Here is a 16,409-nt window from a genome sequence, read left to right as displayed (position 1 = left end):
GTGTGTTATAGATCTGCATAAAGGGAAAGATTCATATATTTAAATACCTGAACATGGAGGCGTGTAAAGCAACACCAGACCTTCCAGATTATGACAGACGACCACAGCCTTTTGGATCCTGGTAAGAGAATACACTTATAAATTACACAGAGGCCCTAAAAGAGTATTTGGACAGTAAAGTTACGCTTAATGTATGAATGGTGGCAGTGCATTACATAACAAATTAGAATCAAATATACTTTTTGTTCTGTTAATGGGAAATTATTTTGGACTATATGAACATATCAAAACATGTGCCATTTAAATAATTAAAAGAAAGATACAAGCACACTTTTCAAGCTAAGCATTTCAGGAAAATACATTTCTTAGGTTTGAAATGATAAAACTGTAATCATACTGTATTGTACATACTAAAACGATATAAAAACTATTTGGGCACTGTTCTGACTAAAATCACCTTGACACCAGTTGCTTAAAAGTTTACTGAGCCCCTTCGAGGACAGGGCGGGATTTTTTTCTGAAGTAGTTTTGCATGCCCTCGCAATAAGTTTTGCGTTTGTGTTCCCTTGCAATAAATTTACCATAGTTTTACTACAGTAATCAAATTGTAACCATGATATTCGTAGTGAAACCATAGCAATAGGGTCATCTCTCGATTCGGTTCACGATACTAAACTCATGGTTCAGTTCACAATTCTTTAAAACAAAGCCTGAATCAAGATAAGTAAAGTTTGAAAAAATAAATTACTTTAAAAGACATCTGCAAAAACTGTTCCTTTCCTGCAAAATGTAGTTAAAATGTACTGGGACTTAAAATCAGCTCAGATCAGGGCAGCGGTGACACCAAATGGAAATATTAGCTAATAATTCTGCTTTGCTGATAATACAGAAATATATTAGATACATATGCTGCTTACACACTGTTACTGATTACATGTAAAATATTTTACATTAGAATTGTGTTTTTCTAATCTGATTACATCTGAATATTCTTTTCAAAAGTACATATTTAATACATACATGTACTAGTACATGCTTATCCAGTTAAATAATAATAATAATGAAGTGATTAAATCAGATCAGGCATGACATTTGTCATTAGGATTATATGCTCCCATTAATATACATATTCAGTTTTATATATAGTAGATTAATATGGCCTCTGTAAACTTAAGTTTTCTCACACTTTATCAGAGCAGATCACTCTAGCGCATCAAATGGACATTTTATCCCACGCATTAAAAAGGTGTGCCACTCTCCCGCTGCTGATTTCAGTTTCTGCCGAACTCATCGTACAACATCTGTGGCTGCTAGTGTGCATTTTAGCGCTCTAATTTTGTCACAATAAAACTATTGTGAGGAAACTCAAAACTTATGGCGAGAACATGCAAAACAATTTCAGGAAAAAAATCCTCTTAAGGGCTCTGTAAAAGTAATTGCAAAAATGGCTCTGAAAAGTGAAGTTAGTGTGAGAAAAGCTCTATGCCACTTGCTTTTGATATTTGGTTTGTATTACAAAAATATCCTTTTATTTTTAAGTGTGGGTTAAGGGTCCAAATACTTTTTGGAGCCATTGCATGTTACATTGCAGACTGTTTGCAAACATTTGTTTTGCTCAGCTGGATATGTTTGGCCATACAGTTGATGAATCTCCTCCCTGGTTTTCTCTCGCACTCAAATCCATTTGATATAGTTTGCACTACAGTTTATCGCTATATCTGTCAGAGGACGCACAAAGCAGGGTGATTCTGCAGATAAGAGGGGAGGGAAAGGAAAAGACATAGACAGTGAAAGAGAGCTTGGATTGATCGGAATGAAGGAAGACTGCAGCAGGCACAGATGAAATGATGTAGAGATCATAATCAAACTTTACATGTTTGCTTTCCAGTGTTGTTGTTGATCATGCTCGTGATGTATATGGTATAATCACCTTATTTTAGCGTTTGTAAGTGCTCTTCTAAAACATGGATGTCTCTAGTTTTTGCATTTTTGAGTTGACATACCCCATATTCGTGAACACTACTCTGCATGTCTTGCCTTGAAGCATTTCCGGTTGCAGCATTTGTTTTTTAACCCATAACTGTCAAAATAAAAATTATGCTCTACTAGAGTCTAGCTAAAACAGAACAAATATGTTATATGCAAAACTGAAATTTAATGAGGTCTTTACTGGATCCTCTAAATAAGACTCTGAGTCAACAAAGTTTCTCAAAGAACATCAAACATTTACCTGAATTGACTGATCCAGAAGTGTTGTTGATACTGTGTGCATCTACAAAAGCGAGGCGATGAAAGTAGTTTGTTTTCTCTGCTGCAAGATCGGGAATATTGGATCACTTCTGCTATAATCAGTGAAGCTGTTAATTTAGACAAGATGTGTGGTCCAGTTGTTAGTACGTCAGGCATCCAGCTGTCTCGGTTAATTTCAGCGGGTGATGCATCCATTTGTGGTTTCTTTTCATACTTCTAAACACTTTAATTTTCGTTAATTCCAGGCATCCAGGGAGCATCCAGCCATAGAACAACATGGTCCAAATTTTCATTACAATCGTACACTCACCTAAAGGATTATTAGGAACACCATACTAATACTGTGTTTGACCCCCTTTCGCCTTCAGAACTGCCTTAATTCTACGTGGCATTGATTCAACAAGGTGCTGAAAGCATTCTTTCGAAATGTTGGCCCATATTGATAGGATAGCATCTTGCAGTTGATGGAGATTTGTGGGATGCACATCCAGGGCACGAAGCTCCCGTTCCACCACATCCCAAAGATGCTCTATTGGGTTGAGATCTGGTGACTGTGGGGGCCATTTTAGTACAGTGAACTCATTGTCATGTTCAAGAAACCAATTTGAAATGATTCGAGCTTTGTGACATGGTGCATTATCCTGCTGGAAGTAGCCATCAGACATCAGTACATGGTGGCCATAAAGGGATGGACATGGTCAGAAACAATGCTCAGGTAGGCCGTGGCATTTAAACGATGCCCAATTGGCACTAAGGGGCCTAAAGTGTGCCAAGAAAACATCCCCCACACCATTACACCACCACCACCAGCCTGCACAGTGGTAACAAGGCATGATGGATCCATGTTCTCATTCTGTTTACGCCAAATTCTGACTCTACCATCTGAATGTCTCAACAGAAATCGAGACTCATCAGACCAGGCAACATTTTTCCAGTCTTCAACTGTCCAATTTTGGTGAGCTCTTGCAAATTGTAGCCTCTTTTTCCTATTTGTAGTGGAGATGAGTGGTACCGGTGGGGTCTTCTGCTGTTGTAGCCCATCCGCCTCAAGGTTGTGCGTGTTGTGGCTTCACAAATGCTTTGCTGCATACCTCGGTTGTAACGAGTGGTTATTTCAGGCAAAGTTGCTCTTCTATCAGCTTGAATCAGTCGGCCCATTCTCCTCTGACCTCTAGCATCAACAAGGCATTTTCAGCCCACAGGACTGCCGCATACTGGATGTTTTTCCTTTTCACACCATTCTTTGTAAACCCTAGAAATGGTTGTGCGTGAAAATCCCAGTAACTGAGCAGATTGTGAAATACTCAGACCGGCCCGTCTGGCACCAACAACCATGCCACGCTCAAAATTGCTTAAATCTCCTTTCTTTCCCATTCTGACATTCAGTTTGGAGTTCAAGAGATTGTCTTGACCAGGACCACACCCCTAAATGCATTGAAGCAACTGCCATGTGATTGGTTGCTTAGATAATTGCATTAATGAGAAATTGAACAGGTGTTCCTAATAATCCTTTAGGTGAGTGTATTAATGTTTTTATAGTTAATCATGTTAAAGTCACTATGAATGAAGTGCCTTCTGCTGTTGTTTTGAACGAGTTTGACAACTAGCTGGAAATGTTCAAGGGACACGGACGTCACTTCCATAAATGGATGAACAGACATTGAAATGGTCTATAGGTTGATTTTGGGACTGGACTACAATAGACAAATCAATATTAGGGCTGGGAAATTAATATTTTTTGTTTAACGTGTTAAAAAAATAAAGCAATTAATGCAGTGTCCATTTTTTTTACTTCCTGAAACTTTTCGCAATAGGAGAAATGTGTACAGAGTTGTTCCTGGCAGGCTACTCAGCCTTACAGGCACCGATTTGTTTTGTGGGGACACCTATGGGATCAAAATCCCGCCAAATATATTGCGGGCACGGATCCCAAAATAATACGTGTGAATCAAAATAATAAGCATGAATAAAAAAAATTATAAGCACAGATAAAAAAATAAAAATAAGCACAAAACTATATAAAAGGTGCAGCCTATAACCTTCAAACAAGGAAGTCTTAAATGGTGCCTAAACTAAAGACTCTTGTTAACTAAATTCAGCTGACTCGATACATGTGCTAATGGACTATGATAATGGTCTACTCGGACAACACATTGTTTCTTAGAGCTGGCAGAAAATACTCAAAACAGACACAAGCAGAGTATCTATCAACCACAAATATTATAATATTGAGCAGCAGCCGTCGGAGTTGCATTGGAGTGACGTCACCTCCCCCCTCTTTAAATGATTGGCTAGAGGAGGAACTGTCAATCAAGAACTAGTGGACCAATAGGGATGCAAAATGCCCCCTGATGTACATGAAACTTTACTCACAAGTTTTGGAAAATCAAGCGCAGAACTTGGAAACAAATGGAAAGAAAAATAAAGCGTAAGCTTACATAAAAATGAAAATACAAGGAAACATGTTTTTGTTTGCAATTCTGATGACTTTGCTTTAATATGTTTGTTGTTTTTTGTGTTTTTTGATTCATGCTTATTATTTTTTGGATCTGAGACTGCGAAACATTTGGTGGGATTTTGATCCCATAGACACCTGTGAACACTTAAAAAAAAATAACAATCTTAAGGCTGTTTTTACTAAAGTTAAAAATTAAGATGTTATTAAAACATTGAAAACTCTCAATATACTTATTGTCTTTTTCTTAAGTGGTCTCTTTGTTCTATTTCCGTCTTTTAGTGCGGATGATTTATATTCTGGTCGGCTGTATGGAGCTCTGGACTCTGGCTTTAACAGTGTGGACAGCGGAGACAAGAGATGGTCAGGAAATGAGGCAAGTGCTTCTCAGGTCTCCAAAATTTTATCAAATCAACCCCACAGTTTTTCTTCATTATGTATCACTCATTTTATTTGTGTTATTAAATCTGTTCTATACTTTTTTACAGCCTTCAGATGAGTTGTCAGACTTGCCATTGAGAGTGGCGGAAATCACCAAAGAGCAAAGACAGAGAAGAGATCGAGAGAGAGAACGTGACGAGCACCGGACGGGATCTCACGTGACTAATGGCACATGTAAGAGGAAATCTACACTTATAAAACACGTAGTAACAGATAGACTCTAAATTCTGATTGAATTAGTTACGCTCTACGCTGTTGTAAAAACATCAGCGGATTTCTGTATTAATGCTGAAGTGTGTAATTTCTGCGACACTAGTGTCACCAAACGGAATTGCAAAAATGTATGTTGTTTTCAAACAGATTTCCAAATGCATCCTCTGTCTGCCAGTGGTCGAATATAGTGATAATCCCACCCCAAACTGACGCTGTTGGTTGAGCCAATATTGCGGTGTCAAGCTGGCCGGGGTAGTTCCAACAAACCCATTTTGGAAAGCCCTACAGAGCCACAGTGTTTTCACTATTTAAGGAAATCAGCCTATTAATGGCTTGTACTGATCTCTACATTTTAAGCTGATGGACAACAAAGTATTTTTATTTCGAAAACCTGGAATTGTAACTGTGCTTTAAAAACTGTTTATAGGTGTTTACAGACCTGGAAAATTCCTGGAAAATTAATTATATTTTAAAAGTCGTGGAAATTTCTGTAGTGAATTTTCTTTTTACACTTTGCTCTATAGATGTTGCAGTGGTTAGATGTTCTTGTTTTAGGCTCGTGTAGAGTAAAAACATTCAAGCCATAGTGATTTGTGAGCGATTTGGTCTTTTTTCCATGAATTAATCAAAGCAGTTCACAAATCAGAAAATTACAATCCAAGACAGAGATTAAAATGCAATTATTATTTTTATATATTATAATTGTTAAGATGCAGCATAAGATTTTGCCCAACTTTTAATTATAGCTTGTCCACTGATTTTATGACATGTAAACATACTGTATACTTTATACTACTGTGTGTGTGTGTGTGTGTGTGTGTGTGTGTGTGTATATATATATTATCTGTAAAAAAATAAAATAATTAACTATCCACAAAAACAAAATTTTAACATGTACATACAGTATTTAAATAAATAAAATAAAAACGAACCAATTTCTTGTTCTTTGAGACAAAGTACAGTAAATATATTTATAATATAATATATCAAGTAATTTAATGTTTGTTTTTATGTACCATGTACCACAATTAATCATGATTAATCACAGGAAACTATGATTTAATTAGTTACAATCAATTCACAGCCCTAATAAGTATGCATGATTGTGAATGTTATTCACATGGCTGTTGACTGTACTTGATTATCTCTTTTCTTTAGTGGAGTCGGAGCTTGAACAGATAGACTTTATTGACAGCTGTACTGGGGAGGAGGATGAGGAAGATGGGCAGAGACGGAGAGGGGCGGAGCCAGTCACCCTCAGCTCCCAGTTCATGGCCTACATTGAAAGACGAATCACCAGAGAGGTACAATGCTTGCTGACATCAGCCTGTCAGTTGTTGTCATATCCCACATTGGTTACATTAACTTAACCAATGTGTTTCTAGGGTTCACCTGTGAAGACCAGCCCATCCAGAGATTTCAAAACTGAGGAAGCAAGACGCCAAATCTCCTTGCATAACCGGTACTAACTTGCTGTTAACACAATGTTATACAGTTTTGTAGCATTTTTTTTCCCTTGTATTCACTTATAATATTAGTCAAGGTTTCTTTCACCAAAAATGATTGTACTGTAATATAGATTTCACGACCATTATCCAACCATTTGTTTTTAAGAATTGTATATGTAAATGAGCTCTGTTATGATTTTAGATTTAAGTTGCTGAATTCTAAATAAGTTTTAATATGTAAATGTGGGTGGTTGGTTGTGATGTCATAACCACAGTGATTTTGAAGGAGCTGTTTTTGTAGCTTTGATTGTCATGAACTGTTGTTGTCTTTACAGTGGTGGGTCTGATACAGCTGCCTCTTCTATATATGCTCACAGTCAGGTAAGTGTAACTGTACATACACACTCTTTCACATTATACATTTAAATAAAAACACTCATGTATCTTTCTGGTTATATGTGTTAGCGTTCGGTCAGTGTGGTATCAGGTTCTGGTGTGGAGCGAGTGAGACGAGAAGCTCACTTGGCAGCACTGCGGTACGAGGAGGAACGCCAGACAACAAGATCAGTCCAGAGAGAAGCTGTTATGAACTTAGTCAAGGTACACACACACACACACACACACACACACACACACACACACACACATATACACACACACATATACAATTACCTACACTGAGCTTTCACTCCAACATGAGCGGGAACGGTTTGTAATCATAAAGTACTAAACCTTGCTTCATTGGAAATGCTTTTAGTACTATTACTCACTGTGTTTTAAAGTCTGCAACGATTTCGATTTGATTAGTTTCAGGGGCCTGCAATCGATATTATGATATTATGTGCCTGTTTTACAGTTAAATTTATTATCTCAAAAATGCAACCAAAATATAATTTTTATCTTTAATTGAGCTCTCTGAAAAATGCAAATCCACATCAAAGTTAAGACAGAAAAAAAAAACTAACTAACACTTTTTTTATGGGTAAAAGAAAGGAGACCGTTCATCAACATGCACATGCCGAGGCCAGTTAGGGTCTTAAGCCTATATATTCATGGATGATGGATGAAATTGAGCTACAATCAAACTGTGTACAATCGTACTGGGAATATTACTGCTGTCTTTTATATCAGTCTCCATATTGTTAACCTGTCACGTTCATTTGAAGCATTATCATAACAACAGTCAGGACTCGCAGGACTAGTCACATGTTAAAAGAATAAAGTCTGCAAACACTTGTTTTTTCCATGTTTTTATTACTTTAAATCATGCCCAGCAAATGGTGGACAATGTATAATGTCTCTCACGAGCTGCCAGACTTTTGCGAGCTTACAGTGGGAAAACACAATGTTAAAAATATCCTTTATCTGCCTCTGTTGTACCTGGTTTTTGCCCACAAGTCACCATACAATGCATCCTCGATATTTAGCCTGAACAAAAACACATCCAGATAATTTTATGCATTCTCGTTACTTGCGAGTTTTGAAATTGAACTTCGGCAGTGGATGGTGATATTGAACAGGTCTATGGGAACGTAAGAACAAAATAATGCACATTGAGAAAAAGCCTGAATTCTTTTCATTTTTGGGTGAACTATTCCTTTAATACTACTGCCACCATGATGGGAAGATTTGTTTCTTTGTACTTTTAGAATAAATCATCTCCGAGTCCTACGAAGCTCAGTCCAACAGACAGTGAGGTAAGTGTCTTCCTGATCACTCCTCTTCTTCAGTTATTACACCAACATATCCATTACCTCCCCACCCCTCAGTTAATTCTGCACCCCCATAGTCTGCTGTGTGTGTGAGTGGGCCTGTGGTGTTACCTGTAGTCTTACATGTACTGTCTCACCCCAGAGTCTGTACCCCTCCAGACGGTCCACTCACACAGATGACTCCGCCCTCTTTATGGTAAGAGCCTATCAGCTCAGTACATCTAACTCAACCAATCACATTCACACTTCGCCCTCTGTTCCACCTCATTTCTAAGAACAACAACTCTGTGTGTTCATTTTCTTTAACAGATGTCTTTCCAAATCAAAGTCACAATACAACTTTATAGCTAAAACTGTACAAAACTAATTAACATCAGCTTTTACTGAAATATCTTTATCCAAAATCTCCTGTGCTGTTTTAAAGGGATAGTTCTACAAAAAATGAAAATTCTGTCATCATTTACTGACCCTTATATTGTTTAAACCCATATAACTTGCTTTCATCTGTGGAACACAAAATGAGATGATAGGCAGAATGTTAGTGATTGTGACCCTCAGTCACCATTTACTTCCATTGGATATAAAAAAAATATCCAATGAAATAAATGGTGTCTGAGCAGCTCATTTTGTGTTCCATGTCAGAAACAAGTTCATACAGGTTTGGAAAAACATCAGAGTAAATAATGTCAGAATTTTCATTTGTAGGTGAACTATTCTTTCAACTGCTAACCTTCTAACCTGCTTTAATATTAGATTCGCTTTTCCCAAATAGTGTCTTTAACACGCCTGCCCTGCTGCTTTGCTTGTCTCCCCTGTTTCCTCCCTCCCTGTCTGTCTCTCTTTCTCTCTCTTTCTGTCTTTCTCTCTCATGTTCCTTTTATGTCAGAGTGAATTTGAGGCTCTACTAATTTTTGAGATAGACACAGATACCAACACTATAAAGAAGAGACCAAACCCTCACAAACAGGTGAAACACACACAGAGACTTGGTGTATATTATTTAAAAAATATATAGAATTATTATAATTGCTACGGATTAACCGTAGCATAGAACCAAATTGTAAAAGAAATCAACACAATATATGTGTATATGTACGCTAGGGGTGGGAATCACAAGGTAACTGGTGATACGATATAATATCGATATTTAGGTCACAATACGATATTATTGTGATTATTTTTGGTGTATTGTGGTTCAAAACTACATTGCAATATTTCACTCAATGTCTCTCATTCATCTTCATCGGACTTCAGAGAACTGTTTCCAAATCACCAAATGCATTGTAAAATGAATATAAAAGTGTCAGGTTATTTCCTAATATCTATGAACAATGCAAAGCCTTAAGCTTTGAGTTGTTATTAAGCTTGTTATTTATAAATACAATAGTTTCATTAAGCTTGTTATTTATGAATACAATAGTAGCCTAAACACTTTAAAAACATTATTTATGACAACAATTTAAATACACCAATGTATAATAGATTTGAGCAATATATGAACATTTTTGTCAATATACCTCAGTTAATATTACCACTGTAAAATACATTTTACATGAAAACATACATTTTCTTTATATATGAACCAATTTTACATATGGGATGGCAATTTTTGAAAAAAAAAATCTTTTTTTTTTGACAGATTTATGTAACATCTGGTGACCTCTTTAGTTTTTCCCCCCTTATATTTTTATTTATTTTTAATTTTGTCATAGCTTGGTTAGAAATACTCTCACAGAGCAGATTAACCTTTTTCCTCTTACTCAATCTGTGTAGTATGTGGTGTTGAGAACTTCATGTGGTGATAAAACTAAAGGAATTCTTTAACTCCCATGCACTTTCTCAAACCCTCTATTCATTTCCTGCTTTCATTCCTTTCTTTCTCCACATTGTTTTCTATTCTACCATTCCGTGTTTCTCTGTGGCTGGCTAGTATCTCTCTGCTGTGCCACTGGATGGGTGCGTTTCTCCTGCTTTAGCCGTTGCCGCCTCCTGTACACCGCAGGTACTGCGCTGCATGCTGCTGCTGGAGTTGCTCTGCCAGACAAAGTTTCTGTTTTGGATGAGTTTGCTCATAAAATATAAAAACACCCTGTCCTAACCAGGCATAAAATGCCAATAGCTTCAAGCAATAAATCCCAACTTTTGTATGTTAATCTGTGTTTTTGTCCTAGCCAACAACGTCAAAAGATTTTGTCTGTTACTTGGTTTCAATTTATGTAACATTGTTTTGGGTAGCTCGGTGCACAATGAAATCTCATTGATCCCAAACCCTACTCAAAAATGACTGGCTGTGATTTTGTTGCTTTACGTAATATTTTGTTTTCGTTGAGGACAGAAAAATTACTTGACACAGGAAACTGCTTTGGACATGGTGCAAGATTTAAACTGATTTATGTGCATGTTTGATTAGGGTTAAGAAATTCTCAAGAACTTTTAAATTAATCTAAGTGGTTGCCACAAATACAGTGTTCTTAAATTATTATTTCCACTGACTTTTATGCTCTTATTTTTCTCTCCAATTCTTCTTAAACCATTCCTGCCATCGACAGCAAGGTGATGATTATGCCTCGCTGTCACCCACCGGTATGTTTTAGTTGAAATCATAAACCCCTCTTATCTCTCCGTACCTCACTTTTCCCATTCAATCCTTCACTCCATTGTGACTCAACTTCCTGCCTGTCCCACAGCCATCCAATCACCCACTTACCCCAGCCTGGCTGCCCTGCCCATCTCTCGCGGCACCGCTCATCGACCTGAGAGTTACCTGTTTCGTCTGAGTCAGCGAGAAGAAAAGAAGAAAGGTATGTGTACCTGACACAGACTTTTGATGTTTCGGCGACATTTGTGATGTCATCTTGCATAATTGAACACATGTTGCACATACAGTAAATATTATGGGTGATTCTCACGAAATCTGTTGCGCATTTCCAGGGCATATTTCACCCTAAAACCAAAAGCATTAGGACATTCTACATGACTATCAAGAACATTTCCCCCAAATTACTACAATGTGAAATAAGTTTGCATCTTTAGTAATTGTTTTGCTAAATTAAATTAATTTAGTTTTAATTTCATTAAAATCAATTGAATGAAAACAAACTCATGGTGTCTGTAAATGATGTTTAAAGCAATGCTTATTATTAATTATCTTTCAATATTTATATAATTATCTAATAATTATTATTGTAGAAGTAAAATTACATGAATGATAATTAATTAAATGAGCCGTTATGCTTATAAATATGTAATTAAAGGATGTTCTGAAATATAATTATATGTGAATTATGTTTGTCATGTCTTATGAATTATGTGATTTCTCAGTTAAGTGGAGTCTAATGTGACACATTTGTGATTTGCAGGAGGGTCAGGAGTACAGAGGGTGGAGTCTACAGAAGCCACTCCCACAGCAAGTCCAGCACCAACTGGAGAGGAGGCGGAGCTGATAGAGCAACTGAGAAGAGTGAGTCAATCAGTCTACCACAGTACTGTCCTGTTGCCATGACAATGACAATTTCCTCATGTCATGTGTAGTTAAAAACAGCTAATCTTTTATTAAGCTCTGCTTTTCATAAGATTGAATTCTTCAAATTAAAATGGTGATAAACCTTTCTAAACCTTTCTCATTGGATTAATTTTTTATTTTTATTTATTTTAGCTACCTTATATTGGTGCACTGCTGTTGTCCTGACTGTCTAATTGTTTATCTATCCTTTAGAATATTGAGTGTCGACTCAAGGTTTCTTTACCAAGTGACCTTGGGGCTGCATTGACTGACGGGGTTGTTTTGTGCCATCTGGCCAATCACGTGCGTCCTCGATCCATACCCAGTATCCACGTACCCTCACCAGCAGTGGTATGTGACTGTTTTTGACTGATTTTATTAGCATTCATGAGATTGTGCCTGTTTGCTTATGTATATGTTTCTTATTTTTTCTTTCCAGCCCAAACTGACGATGGCAAAGTGTCGACGAAATGTGGAAAACTTTCTGGAGGCATGTCGCAGAATTGGAGTTCCGCAGGTATCTATGTTAGGTCCTTTAGAGTTTCATGTGCACACCATTTTCTCAAGAAAAGTAGTTGTCTAACTTTTTAAGGCCCAATTTTTTAAATAACTTTTAAAAAATGTACATATATGTCTTGTGTCCTGTAACTAATCTTAAAGTCAACATGAAATCAAAATTGACTTTTACAATTCACTGTGAACTCACTTTCAGTTCTGGCTCCATTTTGATATGGAATGCCCACTTTTCACCATTCCGTTCCATTTATTCTGCTGGATAAATTAAAGTCCCGCCTTGCATTTTTGTCTTATTAAATGTCCTGTTTCGCTCAGAAATGTGTCACATTACTGAAGTAAAATGCAGTTTCATGTTGACTTTAAAACTATCTTGGCTTTTAACATCTTTTGCTTTAATTCCTCTGATTGCAATGCCTCCAAGTTTAATAGCTAATACCACTATCTCTTTCTCTCTCTTCTCTATCCCCTTCCATTTTAAAACCACCCCACATCCTATCAATTCTGTTTTATTTAAACACATTTTCATCTCCTCCTCTGCTCGTTTTGGCTCTGTGGTTAGGATAGCTTGTGTTCGGTAGGGGACGTATTGAAAGGGGAGGTTGTTTGTCTTTTCAGGCTGGTTGAGGCCTTGCTCTCCATGTCCCCACCCAACCTTCACTCTGCCCCTTCTTCCCAGCTGGCTGGTTTTGCCCTCTTTTACCTGTCAATCATGTCGCTGCTCTGTGCTATCTATTGCCACCTGGTGCCAGCTCTTTGAATTGCACTTATGGAGTGATAGATGCACTAAAATAGCCAATTGTTTGTGTGCACCTTTTACACAAAATTAGCAGATTTTACTCAAAAACCAGTGTTTGTGCGCACAGATATTTCCTTTTTATAGCATTGTCTGAATCGTAGGGTTGGGAATCAAGAACTGGTTCTTATTCAGAACTGGTTCCACAAGTTTTAAAAACACTGGAAACATATTATTTTCTTAATGTTAAGTTCCGTAAACATTTCTTTTCCCCGCCCATGCGGACATAACACCACACTTAAATACGCAACAACATGTATAAAATATGACCAAATGCGATTTTCGAAGGAATTTTTTTATGCATTTTTCAAAAAGACTCTCAAATTGGTCTCAAACTGAAGACTTAAATCAATGTAAATACTGACAGGTTCTTCCACTAACAGTGTTTAAAGATACACATTTAACAGTTTTGTTGTAATAAGTGGTAGGTCAATTAAAACTTAAAATATGTTACCAACAGTAGTATTGTTTATGTTTTTATATTTATTGTTAAGTATATAGTTAGGACCAATAATTGGAGGGATGGTGGTGGTGGTCGTGGGGGGAATACCAAAAGAGTTGTCAAGGAACCAAATCGTTAAAGGGTTAGTTCACCCAAAAATGAAAATTGTCTCATCATTTACTCCCCCTTATGCCATCCCAGATGTGTGACTTTTTTTCTTCAGTATTTCAGCTTTGTATGTCCATACAATGCAAGTGAATGGTGGCCAGACACTTGAAGCTCCAAAGAGCAGATGAAGGCAGCATTAAAGGAATTTATAAGACTCAAAGAGGTTTAGTAAATGTCATCTGAAGCCAGCCAATCAGTTTTGGGTGAGAACAGATCAAAATGTATTTCCATTTTCACTGCAAATCTTGTCAGCATTCTCCTTGGCGATCATGATTTCAAGCTTGTTTACACTTCCTAGTGCCATCTAGTGCTCTGACATCATGATCGTGCCTAGAGACCGCAATGGCAATGTGTACAGATGAAAAATGTGTTACACTTTTGTCTGTTTTCACTCAAAACCTATTAGATCACTTCAGATTACATTGATTAAACTACTGGAGTAAAATGGATTACTTTAATGTTGCCTATATCTGCTTTTTGGAGCTTTAAAGGTCTGGCCACCATTCACATGCATTGAAATGTCCTACAGAGCTGAAATATTCTTCTAAAAATAGAAGAAAAGACCTACAGAAGAAAGTCGTACACATCTGGGATGGTATGAGGGTGAGTTAATGATAAGATCATTAACATTTTTGGGTGAACTATCCCTTTAAGTGGAATCGGAACTAGCAATATTAAATTCTGTATGATTCCCATCCCTACTGAATTGCATACAATTGATTGTGTGTGTGTGTGTGTGTGTGTGTGTGCATGTGTATAAAGGAAGCGCATTTCCATAGCAAAAAACAAATCTCCAACTAAAAGCACAAAGATGGGTGGAGTCACCCATTCAGCCTTAAATTTAGATAGAAAAACATGCTGCCTGCTCACAAAACAAGCTGTTTATTGTGCCATAGAGCTGCTGTTTCCCAAAGGAATATTGCGAGAGGGAGTATTTTTTGTAGAATTCGATTCGAATTTTTGGGAGTGTTTCCATGAGCTCTACCTTACGACGACAAACCATAAAATCTCTGTTTATCCCTTTGTGCCTTACTGTGGTGTGTGTCCATGTCTTCCACCTCACAGTTAAACAGAAAACATCTCAACTCACTAAGAGCACTAAACCCTACAGTTATTGATCATGTTGGCAATCTTTCACCAGAAGCAGTTTTCTCAGCGTTGAAATAACACCATACTTCATTGTCAACCTGTACATGTCTGTTACTAATATATAACACACAGGAAAATTAATTGTCACATTTGTGTGCCATATTGCCTGATTTTCCTACAACCTGAATGTTGTCCTCCTTTTTTCTACAATAAAAATCAAAACTCAAGTATCTAGTGTAGACTTGCTTTCTATTGTGGGTGTTTCTCCACTCTTTCCTTTTTTAATACTTTTGTCTCTCTTCCTCACAATAATAAACATGATACAGGGACCCCACAGTTATGGAACACTTGGAGATTACATCTGGATAATACAAGGAATTGTAGTTAACAAAATTAGGCCATTCTGTGGTTATGGGTTCAAGTCCCACAATACTGGCAGCTTTTTGTTGGGGTGGGCTGGTGTAGCTCATTGGTTGTAATTGTAAGGTTGCTGGTTCGATCCCCACAAGGATTGAAGGCCCATTCACACCAAATTAGTGGAGAATTTGTGAGACGAACTGCCGACAAATGGTCTATTCACACTGAGTGGAAAAAAAATGTAAAACGATTTCACCCCTATACAGTAGGCGGCGCTGTTATACAAACATAATGCATTGATCTTTAAAGGGTTAGTTCACCCAAAAATGAAAATTATCCAATAATTTACTCACCCTCAAGCCATCCTAGGTGTATATGACTTTCCTCTTTCAGCCAAACACTATCAGAGTTATTTAAAAAAAATATTCTGGCTCTTCTAAGCTTTATAATGGGAGTGAATGGTACCTTAGATTTTGAAGCCCAAAAAAGTGCATCCATCCATCAAAAAAGTAATCCATAGGGCTCCAGAGTGTTAATAAAGTCCTTTTGCAGCAAAGCGATGCATTTTTGTAAGAAAAATATCCATATTTATCCATATTTTCCATATTTATAACTTTATAAACCATAATCACTGCCTTCCGGTAACAGCCATCCGTGTGTTCACGAGAGAGTTGAGTTATGGCGTAGGCGTAGTGTAAGCTCCGGTGAGGAGTAAGGAACACGGAAGAGGAAGCCAGTGAACAAGCGGATGGCCGTTAATAGTAATCACAAATCTATTTGCTTTATTTTTAAGTTACTTTCTAAAAAACATTTCACAGACAAATTAGTTTTTCAACAAATTCAAAATAATGTTGTACAGTATTTCCTCCTTGTTCATTGCTGTACACTCAGCACTGCATGATTCTCCATCATAATGACTTGTTAGCGAGTACACATACTTCTGCTGTCACAGAAAAACAAACGGACGAACATAATTAATCTTTTAACCCTTGTGCAAACTTCAGAATTTTTCCTTTTTGCCAA

General features: G+C 37.1%; 1 protein-coding gene across 3 annotated transcripts in view; it reads left to right on the top strand.

Moving 5' to 3' along the window:
- LOC127623089 (DISP complex protein LRCH3-like) overlaps nucleotides 1-16,409 on the top strand; it is a 42,563-nt gene that overhangs the window by 21,640 nt on the left and 4,514 nt on the right. The window contains exons 6-22 of one of the 3 annotated variants that reach the window (XM_052097333.1): nucleotides 12-121; nucleotides 4,988-5,081; nucleotides 5,194-5,320; nucleotides 6,518-6,663; nucleotides 6,745-6,821; nucleotides 7,143-7,188; nucleotides 7,273-7,407; nucleotides 8,457-8,504; nucleotides 8,662-8,715; nucleotides 9,406-9,486; nucleotides 10,450-10,521; nucleotides 11,069-11,102; nucleotides 11,207-11,320; nucleotides 11,879-11,979; nucleotides 12,235-12,372; nucleotides 12,461-12,538; nucleotides 13,097-15,875. In XM_052097333.1, the coding sequence (XP_051953293.1) occupies nucleotides 12-121; nucleotides 4,988-5,081; nucleotides 5,194-5,320; nucleotides 6,518-6,663; nucleotides 6,745-6,821; nucleotides 7,143-7,188; nucleotides 7,273-7,407; nucleotides 8,457-8,504; nucleotides 8,662-8,715; nucleotides 9,406-9,486; nucleotides 10,450-10,521; nucleotides 11,069-11,102; nucleotides 11,207-11,320; nucleotides 11,879-11,979; nucleotides 12,235-12,372; nucleotides 12,461-12,538; nucleotides 13,097-13,294 (1,653 nt within the window). In that variant the 3' untranslated portion in view covers nucleotides 13,295-15,875. Of the gene's footprint in view, nucleotides 1-11; nucleotides 122-4,987; nucleotides 5,082-5,193; nucleotides 5,321-6,517; nucleotides 6,664-6,744; nucleotides 6,822-7,142; nucleotides 7,189-7,272; nucleotides 7,408-8,456; nucleotides 8,505-8,661; nucleotides 8,716-9,405; nucleotides 9,487-10,449; nucleotides 10,522-11,068; nucleotides 11,103-11,206; nucleotides 11,321-11,878; nucleotides 11,980-12,234; nucleotides 12,373-12,460; nucleotides 12,539-13,096; nucleotides 15,876-16,409 lie in introns of those variants that run through there. The other 2 variants (XM_052097334.1, XM_052097335.1) reach the window with 2 other exon arrangements.

This window comes from Xyrauchen texanus, chromosome 29 (genome assembly GCF_025860055.1).
Source record: "Xyrauchen texanus isolate HMW12.3.18 chromosome 29, RBS_HiC_50CHRs, whole genome shotgun sequence".
Classification (NCBI taxonomy): domain Eukaryota; kingdom Metazoa; phylum Chordata; class Actinopteri; order Cypriniformes; family Catostomidae; genus Xyrauchen; species Xyrauchen texanus.
This window is presented reverse-complemented; position numbering and strand designations above follow the sequence as displayed.